The 11,894-nt window shown below is 45.4% G+C and overlaps 1 protein-coding gene across 1 annotated transcript; it reads right to left on the bottom strand.

Moving 5' to 3' along the window:
• Positions 1-2,375: 2,375 nt before the first annotated feature.
• TEX35 (testis expressed 35) lies at positions 2,376-10,776 on the bottom strand. The gene is made up of 9 exons (XM_012728979.1): positions 10,738-10,776; positions 9,997-10,045; positions 9,373-9,443; positions 8,547-8,603; positions 7,946-8,005; positions 3,520-3,584; positions 3,100-3,292; positions 2,698-2,738; positions 2,376-2,439 (listed from the first exon to the last, which is right to left on the bottom strand). Exons 1-9 carry the CDS (start codon positions 10,774-10,776, stop codon positions 2,376-2,378), a joined length of 639 nt encoding a protein of 212 aa, XP_012584433.1.
• Between the last annotated feature and the right edge of the window lie 1,118 nt (positions 10,777-11,894).

Here is an 11,894-nt window from a genome sequence, read left to right as displayed (position 1 = left end):
AGAAAACAATAAAGGGATAGAGGAGAGGCTCTAGAGGGTGTCCGTATTTAAGAGATAGTAGAGGAATAGTAACCAAGACTCGGGGTGATACGGAGGTGGGAGAACCATGGTGACTACAACAACGTAAGGGAAGAAAAGAGGAGGCAAGGCCCTCCCTGGTGGCGCAGCAGGTTAAAGCACAGCACTGAGAAGCTGGAGCCACTTCCGCATGAGTTCGATTCCCGCCTGCCGCCTGCCCCGGAGGAGATCCACATGGCGTGGCAGACCTCTCCTGACCCTCCCGCTGCTCCCCTCAGCAGTGTGCTTTGTCGATCTGCCTGTTCTGCTCCCCACTCTGTCTCTGGTGAAGCCTCTCACCACCCCTGAGCCTCTGGCCTCTACCCCAGTTCTGTATGCACAAATAAATATTTAAAAAAAAAAAGAAAGAAAAGAGGCAAAGTGACCTACAAGACACCACAGGACAAATGCACAGAGCAACTGGAAACTCTGCTCTTGCATAACTGATGTTAAAGAATCGTCTGGGTCACTAAAAGGAAAACGGCTGTTATGGTCTAGTCACAAAATGAAATCTGCCTGACATTAAAAAAGAAATCAGGCCCTCTCTGGTGGTGCAATCGGTTAAAGCACAGTACTGCAAGCTGGCCGCATCCACTTCAGTGCGAATTGGATCCCCGCCCCGGAGGTGACCCACATGGTGCAGCAGACCTCTCCTGACCGCCTGCTGCTCCCCTCGCAGTGTACTTTGTCAGTTGGCCTGTTCTGTTCCCCACTCTGTCTCTGGTGAATCCTCTCACCGCCCCTGCGCCTCTGGCCTGTACCCCAGAGTTCTGTGTGCATAAATAAATACATCTTTAAAAAAGAAAAAGAGGACCCTCCCTGGTGGTGCAGCAGGTTAAAGCACAGCACTAAGAAGCTAAAGCCACTTCCGCATGAGTTCGATTCCCGCCTGCCCCGGAGGTGACCACATGGTGGGGCAGACTTCTCCTGGCCCGCCCGCTGCTCCCCTCAGCAGTGTACTTCGTCGATCTGCCTGTTCTGCTCCCCACTCTGACTCTGGTGAAGCCTCTCACCCCCCACATCTCTGGCCTGTACCCCAGTTCTGTATGAACAAATAAATAAATCTTAAAAAAAAGAAAAAGAAAAAGAAAAACCCATGTTGGAGCCTTGTGCTGTCACCAAAGTGCAGGAAACCACCCTTCTCCTTTCTCCCACTCCTAATCCATCCATGCTTATTATTACACTGATTTATACATGAGCTACATTTTTATTGTATGTTACAACTCTCCTTTTAAAACTCGATGCTTCTTGAGGGCTTGGATTTAGTTTTTAAATACATTTCTGAAGCACCCACCACACTTCACTTCACTGGCTACTAAGTAGCCAGTAAGAACCCGATCAATTATTTACTAGGCTGTCAAAAAGCCAACTGAGCAAGGAAGGAGATGCAACAAGAAAGAATAGGTGTGAAATAAAGTAAGGAATCCCACTAATTCATCCTCCAATGACCTGAAGCCAAAGAATCACGCCTGGGAAGAAAAACTTACTGAAATAATTTTCTCAGTACCTTTCTTCACTGTCATTTTAAGCTAGCAGCCAAGCTTCATCTCTCCTCAGCAGATTTGGGGGAAGACAAAGTGGAGCAAAGGGGGGTACTGGCTCAGCCCCACCTTGTAACGACTTCAGGCTTCCGAAGGGATAGATGTCCTTTTGAGGGAATTTTTAGAAGGGTAAGGAAGGCAGATTTCAGAGTCCAAGGACTGAGTCTCTAAGAGCAGAAGAGCCACAAATCCTGTTCAGTGCTGAGAACCCAGAGGGGCTGCAACCTGGGCTGCCATTCCCTGATTTGCCCAAGACACCTGATCCCCACCCTCCCCCATCACCCCAAACACAATGTGGGGGTATAGCATGAAGAAGAGATGGGTGGGGTAGTGGGGACCTCTCCTGATGCCACATAGAATGGCAGCTGACATATTCAGGGTCCCCTCAGTTATAATCTCGGACCTTTGCAAAACCCGGGGTGTGGAGGAGAGCAGTGGGGGTGGGGGTGGGGAACATCCCAGGAGAAGACGAAGACAAAATTTCCCACAAATCCACCAAGAAGCAAGAAGAGGGGTAGGCATCGGTGACATACTGATTGAGAACAACAGAAAGCTATCCTTTACAAAATGACGTTTGGGCTGACACCCCCTTTGGCTTTAAGTGATTTTAATCTCCGGGTGGGGAGTGGCCTGGGGCAGGGTGACATGGCAGAGGGCAACAAGCCTTAACTGTCTGCTCAGTTTGTGGGAAGAGCAAGAACGCAGCTGCTGAGAGGCTCTGTGGCAGCACTAAGTTGGAAGTACATTCTCCATCACGCTGGGTGGAAGCACAGGTGATCAGAAGGCAGCTCCAGGTGACAAGGGTGAAAAGCGTGCCCAGGCTGTGTGTGGAAGCTTCCCGCTGGGTGGGGAGAAAGGCAGGAACTTGAGCCACATCCCAGTTACTGGCGAGGCACCCACCCCTCAGTGGAGCCTCCAGGCAGGAGCCTCCAGGCTGGGCTACCCAACTTGCCCTTGCTGGTACCATGTCCTCTGAGACTGAGTGGACGGGGTGGGGGCGAGGGGCAGAGTTTGCACAATCACAGGTGGCCTGCACACACTGCCTTTGGGATTTGGGGGTCCCCAGTAGAGATCAGCCCATCTTGGACGATCTACCTACCTTTCATTGTGGTTGTTCTTTGGGATACACAAACATTTCTCCTGTAGAGGGCAGAAACAGCACGGGGAAGGTCACTTTTCCCGGACAAGATGGCCAGCCCTCTGGACACCTCATCAGGCCTTGCTATAGGTCAGGGCCCAACAACACAGTGGCATCTAGAAGCCGGTGTCAAGCACCCCCTAGTCATCCAGGGGTGGGGTCTGCATGGTCATGGCTTAGGAATCCATGACCAAGCCTAGAGGGCAAGACTCCAGAGAGAGAGCTAGGCTAGAGAGGCATCCAGCAGACGTGCCAGTCTGTGTACAGCAAGACATGAGACAGACAGTGAAGGGCCCTGGGAGGAGGGAGGACAGAGCCCAGGGCCAGAGCAGCAGTGCAGAGAGGGGGCAGGGCTTCACTTACACAGCAGGTCCCACACTGATGGAGGGAATCCAGTGGGCCCTTTTTAGCTTTTTGTGGTGTCAGCTGCTTCTTATGAAGACCAAGCAGTGCCCCACCTGCTCCATTCATTTTCTTGAGTTGGAGCTGTGGGTCTGTGTCAGTCTTTCTAATTAGCTTGAGTCCTGGCTGTTCCTTTGGTCCTCTTCTAAGGGGACTGGTGGGGAGTCGGGGAGGGGCAGAGTTGGGAAGACAATTTCCAACATGATGAGGAAAGAGCCAGTAACATGGGTGACCGTGGAAGGCCTTGACTCCCAGCCACCGGGACCATAAAAGCAAGGCTGCTCCTTGAAGTCGGAGTCCTCTGACCTCAGAGGACATTTAGCAAAGTGAAGGGAGGAGATGCTTTAGGAATGAGGAGAGGTGGGTGCAGGTTACACTTACAGCTTGTTGTTCTTCTGAATATCTATTAAAACATTCATCTTGTCATCCATATCCTTCTGCATTTCCTGCAAGAGAGCATTCCGAGCAAGAATCTTTAATCTTAAAGGGCTTCCACAGCCCTTCTCCTGCCTCTGCCTGTGAACCACTCAGAGATCACTCAGCCTCTTGCTCCCTCAAACATTCTCACTGACCTAGGGCGAGGTGGCTGATGGGGTGCACATTGACATGCATCCCCGCTTGCTGTATGCTCCCCATCCATGATGCTCAGGCAGTCTTTAGGGCTTTGTCCAATGGCTGCTGGTGATTCTTTTACCCACTCTCATGCCCGGATGAAACCAGTACGTGCTTGGCTCAAATGGTGGAGCCAAGAAGACCAATCTTTTTGTGACCCCCAAAGGCTAATTTTACTCCAGTGTTTTGACCCTTACCCTTCACCTAGATCCTTTTCATTTATGTTTGCTCCAATTTTTACCCCGCAACACAAGACAAAACTGATAGTAGCTCAAGTGACCACTCATGTTTATCATTTACACAGAATTGAAATAATAATAACATTTTCTTGGGCCAAGTTTAGATCAATAAAATTTGACTTGGGAAAATTGGATAGGAAAAAAAGAGATCAGAAAAGAAACTCTAATGTGGCAAAGAAGTTAAAACTGATGATATTTGTTGTGAACCAAAGTTGGCTTGAACATAAAATATACTTTGCATTAAGGAAAATACATTTTATTACTAAGAAGTGAAAGATTCGGAAACAATTTCCTGATCTGTTGTAGAAAACTGACCGAGGACTTTTATTGACTGGGTAGAGGTGATTTCCAAAAATACTTTATTGAAAAGCATTGTTAAGCATAAGGATAAATTTTGAGTAAAATATTTATATTCATTAATGGAGTCAACAACTTCTTGCAGTCAAATGCCCACTGGGTCCAATAACTTAAGGCCAAAATGTCCCATCAAGTCTCACCATCACCACAAAAATGCATGGTTTTCCAGACTGACCTCCCTATTCCAGTGAGCGCTGTTTCCCAACACCCTTGTCACTGTACCGCTTTCTTCAGATCATCGAGGTTAAGACTTTGGTGTCACCATGGAGCATGGCTTTCCTTCCTTTCCTTCCTGCTCAGTCTTCATGAACATCACTTTTCCTTCCATGTTTCTCTCCAATTCACCCTTTCCTCTGTTCCTCCACCTTGCCCAGCTTTCCTCACCTTGAGCAGGGGTGCAGCGTCCTGTCTGATGTTCTAGCTCCCACAACTCCCCCCTCAGCCACCTTGCAAACAGCTGCCGGCTGGCTTTCTGAAGTGCTGTTCCTAGCGCGTCCTTTGACTGAGGATCTCCAGAGGCCTCTTCCTGCTTACACAGCCCAACCCCAGCCTGGCGCCTGTCTTTCAAAGGCCTGTGTTCTCCACTGCCTTTGTGCCCTTTCCATTTTATTTCTCACAGTTTCCCCAAATGATCCCACTTTTATGACTGATCTCCCTGCTGACCGTGATACACTTCACGTTCATCCTGCTTCCATGCTGTGTGCAAGCTGTTCGCATGCCCAAAATAGCCTCCTTTGTGCCTTTCCTTACCCAGCCCTGCCCGCTAACAAAACACGTACTGTGTCTGCATTTTAACACAGAAATAATTCATTCTCTTTTGGAAAATCTGAACTACACAGAGGAATATAAAAGAGAAACTATCTCATCATTTAGAAACAGCAGCTATTAGCCCTTTTATACTTCCTTCCAGTCTTTTTTCTGTATATTTACTTAGTGGAGATCAGTTTATAAAGGTAGTATTTGCAGCTTTTTTTTTTTTACTTCTCATTATACACATTCTTTCTAAAGATTGCCTCTAGTAGTCCTTCATATTCGTGATATGGAGCTACCACAATTTTTCTGGCTAGTCCCCTGCACTGAAAATTGTGGTTGTATCCACATTTTTGCTATCATAAGTAATCTTATAATACATCTTTTTATAGTTACCCATATTGGAATTTCTGATTATTGTCATAAATTAAGTTCTAAGAAAAGGAACAGATGAGTCAGGGGTTTTGATATCTTTTTTCATGTCTATTGTCTAATTCTTTTCCCAGTTTTATACAAACTTGTATTCTGCTCAGCAGTTTGAGAATATTCCTATCCTGTTCTATAATTGTTGTAAGTTAAAACTTTGTTGATTTAAATGAGCATTATCTATTGGTTGTTTTAATCTGCATTTATTTGGTTATTTATGAAATAAACCCTTTAAATGTGATTCTGGCATTTTATTTGTATTTGCTTCTATGGATTACCCCCTTTTTTCCAGATTTATTTTTATTTATTTATGCATACAAGAACTGGGGTATAGGTCAGAGGTGTGGAGCATGAGAGGATTCACCAGAGACAGAGTGGGGAGCAGAATAGGCAGATCGACAAAGTGCACTCCTGAGGGGAGCAGGGGGCGGGTCAGGAGAGGTCTGCCAAGTCATGTGGAACACCCCTGAAGCAGGCGGGGATCAAACTCATGCTGTAATGGCTGGGTTTGATAGCATTGAGAATTTAACCCCTGAGCCACTAGGGTGGCCTTGGATTACCCCTTTTTCTATCTGACTCTTTTTTATGTGAGCTTTATATGTCAGCAGTAAAAAATCTTTGTCTATGTCCATCTTATCTGTGGACAATTGCTTCCCCAAAACTGCTGTTTGCTTTTAATTCTGTATATGGTGTTTTTCTATTATAATTTAAAATATTTTATATTATTAAACTTATCAATATTTCCTTTGTGATTTCTTCTATTGTGTTTATATTTAGACCACTCAGTTAAAATGTTTACTGTTTCTTCGTATTTGCTTTTATTATTTAAACTTACTTTATAAAGTTAAATAGACTGAACTACATTTTCTCCTCATATAGCCCAGCAATGTTCTTAATATTACTACATAATCCTTTCCTTTGCACTGGGATTTTAAAAATCATCTTTATCATATTTCAAATTTTGTAGGGCTGTGACCTGACCTCATCCCCAAGGTCCTGACTGAATTGTTATTGGGTGCATGCTGGTGTTTGTGGGGGAGCAGTTCAAAGTCATAGGACATGCGATTCTACTGTGCAAAGTCAATGATGACTACTGAAGAGTTGGGGGCGTGGTTTTCACCCAGGGGCAAGCACCAGGTTCAGGGACAGAGTTTTAAGAAATCTCCATCAGTGAGTCTCAGTTCATCCCTAAGCAGAGGCCACTGAAGGGTTATCTTTGCATAAAATCCTCATTTGTCTGGTAATCCTCATTTGTCTGGTAAACCTTGTGCTCCATTCGTTGATTTGGCTATTATAGTTTTGCCGTGAATTTTAATTATCAAATTGGGGTAATTCCCCCTTTCACTCTTAAAAAATTTATCATATCTGCTTTTATCCGTTTTTGCTTCTACATCAGTGATTCTCAAACTTTTACCTGGACAATGTAAAAGTAACTCCAAGGGCGAATCCTGATCCAAACAGGACGCAGGCTCTGTTTTATAGAACTGCAAGTGATCCCCAAACACATCACTTTGAGAACCACTAGACAAATGATCCACTCAGAAACTGCTGAGTTAAAAAATTTTACTGGGCATTTAGCCAGATTTGTTCTAATTTTCTAAGTTTCAAAGCAGCCTTCAAGTTTCACCTCACATTCTCTGTAAGAAATTTTTTAGCTACTCCAGCCTATTTTCATTACCCACCTCTCTAAATTCCTAATTAACCAGTAACCATTTAGCTTAGTACTTACATGTTATTTAATTCTCTCTTGCAAGAGAGTGTGGATTTTGGACCTTCCTGGTGGCACAAGGGATTAAAGCTCAGCACTATGAAGCTGTCCACAGCCTTTACAGAACAAACCCCAGCCAGGGAGGCGACCCACATAGCAAGGCAGACCTCCCCTGCCTCACCTGCTGATGCACCCCTCAGCAGTGTATTTCAGTCAGTTGGCCTGTCCTGCTTCCCACTCTGTCTCTGGTGAATCTTCTCACCCCCGTACCTCCTGTCTATTCCCCAGTTCTTGTATGTATAAATAAATATATCTTTTTCTCATTTTTTAAGATTTATTTAGTTGTGCATACAGAACTGGTACAGGCCAGAGGTGCAGGGGCAGTGAGAGGATTCACCAGAGAGTGTGGAGCAGAACAGGCAGATTGTGGAAGTATACTGCTGAGGGGAGCAGCTGGCGGGTCAGGAGAGTTCTGCCACACCATGTGGGCCACCTCCAGGTCGGGGATTGAACTCATCCTGAAGTGGCTTTAGCTTCTTCTCAGTGCTGTGTTTTAATCCACTGAGTCTCCAGGGAGGGCCATAAATACATCTTAAAAAAAAAAAAAAAAAGAACAAGAGAGTGTGGGTCTCCCACTAGGTTGTAAGCACCTGCAAGGCAAGACTAGAATTCCTGGTAGGGCATCAGCCCTTGAGGACACTCAGGAGATGCTTACCTTCATAATATCCACAAACTCCTGGAGTTTGTCAAAGTCCTTGTCCATTACATCCTTTATCTGAAGAGGCAGAAAGGCACAGAGCATGTTACTGAAGACAGTTGTGGAGTTGTCTTGGGGACATTATAGGCAACGGGCAGCAGCTACTCTCCTGGAGTGAACCTGAAGCTCAAAAATGGACTAGTGCAGACTTGTTTAAAACCCTATTCTCCCTGAGTAGTCACTCAAGTGACTCAGGGGCATGCACCATCACATGCTGTCACAAGGCCACCTGGTGATACAAATCAAGGTCAATATGAATCTGCCAACTTTTAATACATACATTTTTAGATATTTTGCAGACTTTATGGGTATATGAACCTGTTTTTATAAATCTAAAAACCAATGAGACACCTTAAAGTGTCTCTATCATTCAAAAATTCGGTTTAAGAATCAAACAAGAAATTGATATCCTTGAGCTGCCCAATAATTAAACACACTAGAATTAGTGTGATTGCTTTTTCCATGCAATCCTCACTGTCCTGCACTGTTTCTAGACATTGTCCTTGAAGCTGCTCCTTTCCTTCATGCTATGAAAAGTCCCACCCTTTCAAGCTGTTACCTGCTTTATCTCCTCCATTTTTTCCTTGAGCTCTTCCCTCACCTCCCTGAGTTCATTCTGAGGAAGGAGAAAAGAAATGACATGAGTGGAAGAGAAACTGTCCTGAGGAAGAAAGGAAAGATCCTGGAGTGTTGCTGAGAGGTGAAGAGAAGAGAATTCCCACCAGGGAGAAAAGACAGCACCCAGAGAAGTCAGGACAGTGAACCAAAAGTGTACACACCTCTTCCATGGGTCATCCTTCATCAGCCCACGCCCAGGGTAATGCTACAAAATGATCTGTAATCCTTCAAAAAGTGTATGACCCAAAGACAAAGGCTGAAGAACTGTCCAGATGAAAGGGGACTAAAGAGACAAAAGAAACTAGATTGGGCTCCAACTAAAGTTGTTTTTCTTTTGTGATAAAAAACCATTAGTGGGATAATTGGGAAAATCAGAATGAGGTCTATAGATGAGTACTGTATTCATGTTAAGTTCTTGATTCTGATATTTTGATACTAGCCGTGGGGCTATGTAAGACAGTGTTCTTATATTTTAGGACATATATGATGAAATTTGACAGAATTTGAATGTATATGAAGAAAGAGAAATGGGGAGAGAGAGGAGACTGAGAGACAGAATCATGACAAAATACCAACATTGGGGAATCGGGTGAAAGGCATCCTAGAATTCATTGTATCATTTTTTGGGAAGCTTTTTCATTAAGTCTGAAATTATTTCAAAATAGAGTTAATAAGAGAACAGGACTGGAGGGCACAAAGTGGGACAGCTGGCCACAGGCCCACCGCCTCTCTGTGCGCTCTCCCTGCTCCTGGGCTCACACTCTTACCTTGAGCTCATGTGTCCCTCCCGACTTATTGGATGGCCCTTCTTCTTTAACTCTTTTGTACTCATGTGTCTGTTGATTGAAACCAAAACACAGAATATTGGAAGTTGCAGGTGAGAGATAGAGAGATCTCCCCAATTTTCTGCTCTTCCTTGGCCCATGGGCGGAGAGACAAGAGAGCAGTGCACCCCCATCCTCCTCTGAGTCCATCTCATTCTACTCCTCTCTGGGCTCTGTTCCTGGAGGAGCCAAGCTCATTACTGCCTCAGGTCCTTTGCACATGCTGCTTCCTTGTCCATAGGGCTCTTCCTCTAACTTGGAGTGACAGGTATATGGTCTCTCAACTCTCAGCTCAAATGAAAACTTTCCCACCAATCTAAAGCATCTGCCTGGTCATCTTACTCTTTTAATTCTCTTAAAATTATTAAATCACCCCTTATTTATTTATGTATCTGATTAGTGCTAGAGCAAAGGTCTATGAGGGTAGAGGGTGACCTCTCACTGCATTCCCCAGCACCTGGGACAGGTCTTGGCCACCAGGGACAGTGAATGACCCCTGACTCCAAATCATCTCTCTAGGGGTCTCAGGCCTGGCTGCCGGCATGGTTTCAAAAAAGCTTTTAATTTTGGTGGGCTCCGGCTTCAAGTCCAGGCAAACTGTCTTGTAGTTCTTGTTCTGTGGAGAGAGGAGGCTGGGATTCAGCCTATCAGGTGTCAGGATAGAGGAGGAGCAACACACACACACATACATACCCCAAAATCCAGCTCTTGACCTCAGGCCCACAAATCCCCTAACACCTATTTTAAGACAACTCAAGTTTTGTCATGTTTTACTCTTAGAAACATAAGTTTGTGTATTCAGTAGGCGACACCCTCTCCTGCTAGGGGTCTGGGTAAAGAAAGCACTTGAGATAACTGTGGAAGCCAAATAGGTACTATTTTAGGAACTTGAGTTTTAGGGATAAAGAAGACTCAGGGTTCATTTGTAGTCGCCTTCTTTGTTTATTGTTATCAACTTGGTTCAGTTATTTAGTCTCTCTGAGCCTCCATTTGTTCATCTGTAAAATGGGGGCAATAATACCTAATGAATTTCGAATACCCCACAAATACAGCTATTAGAGGCAGGCCTCACACAGGGCTGGCCTGGAGCTCATGGTTCCTCATGTCAGAGGGAGAGAGCAGAGCCCTCTTCTGTTCCCCCTTTAAGGCCTGGGATTAACCACACACTCTGGGCTAAGATGCTGCTTCATGTTCAGAACAGAGGAAGGAGAGCCAAGGATTCACTGGGAGTTCTCTGTACTTCCCACCCTGCCCTCATCCCTCCATTTGGTGGGACCCCAAGGAACTCTGCATTGCCCAGCAATTTACCAGATGTGTTTTCTTCAGTTCTGTTCTCTTGGCTGACATGATGGAGGAGGCCAGAGTGTTCAACTAGTCAACCTCCCCACACGGGCCCCCCTGACCAAGCCACTGTCCTATGCAGATCATAGGCCAAGGTGAAGGCAGGATGACCAGCTGTCTATGTGCAGGTCAGCTGAGGTCACAATGCCCACAACCCAGTGCTAGCCCATAGTGTCAGCACACCTTTGAGCCAGGATGTATCAGCCATCAAAATGGGAGCCTCAGTAAGCTTCCAAAGCGGCCAGATCTACTCCTGAAAACTGGCCAGGGGCTCTCCTACAAAGTCTACCCCGGTGAGGCATGAAACTGAGGTTAAATGGTTAAATTGCCCTCAGACGCTAAAGCACAAAAGAGAAACATGTACTTTTCCCTTTGAGATTTGTTTTCACAGATGCAGCTTATCTACAACTGATACAACCTGATCTGATTCTTTGTCAACCCCAAGATGGCAAAGGAGCCACCAATGAGGAGTGGGGTGGGGTTGAGAGTCAAAGAGGGAAGTTTCTGGTTATTTGAAATAAAACCTCCCCCTATATGGATTGATTTGTAATTACTCAATGAACTTCAGCCAGAGTCAAATAATTATGCCATTAGCCTGCTTTTTAGGCAATAAAATTAACTCCCTTGTTCTAAACCCACTCCTCCAAATCAATATAAATCTTTTCTTTTGCTGGATGTAAGGCAATTGTGAGTTTCCTCTTGCCTCTTGTCAGTCTACTTTCAATAAAACTGCCGCTCTCAAGACCTGGTGCTGTAGTCACTGATTATTTGCACAGGGCAGTGAGCCCACTGCTGGTAAAAGCCTGTGGAGGCAGGAGCCCGAGGCTCCCTCCATGAGGCCAAGCTGTTGACTGGGTGTCCAGCCTCAACAATTAGCTTCTTCGAGTCTCCCATCATTTCCTCTTGGTGCTCTCCTGACTGGATGGGCCTTCCCCGGTTTTGTGACTGACTTGAGTTAACATGCCCTGAATGTATTGTGCTAACCTGAGATTCTCTGAACTGGGGGTCAGGGGGCCTATCTCAATCTCTAGAATGATTTTGATACCCTGGAATGATGGCATGGCTGACCCAGTCTTCTCTGGTTCTTCTGTCATCCTGGGAGAGAGTTGAAGCAGGAAGCTATA

The sequence above is a fragment of the Condylura cristata genome, unplaced genomic scaffold (assembly GCF_000260355.1).
Source record: "Condylura cristata isolate star-nosed mole 26May11 unplaced genomic scaffold, ConCri1.0 scaffold00024, whole genome shotgun sequence".
In the NCBI taxonomy this organism is placed as follows: Eukaryota; Metazoa; Chordata; class Mammalia; order Eulipotyphla; family Talpidae; genus Condylura; species Condylura cristata.
The sequence above is the reverse complement of the archived record's forward strand: the minus strand, read 5'-3'. Positions and strand labels throughout refer to the sequence as shown.

Coding starts and splice junctions, on each gene's coding strand:
- TEX35 (XM_012728979.1), bottom strand. CDS start 10,776: ATGTCAGCCAAGAGAACAGAACTGAAGAAAACACATCTG. Junction 8,604..9,372: donor GAGGGACACATGAGCTCAAG/GTAAGAGTGTGA, acceptor CTCCTTCCTCAG/AATGAACTCAGGGAGGTGAG. Junction 3,293..3,519: donor ATTCAGAAGAACAACAAGCT/GTAAGTGTAACC, acceptor ACTCCCCACCAG/TCCCCTTAGAAGAGGACCAA.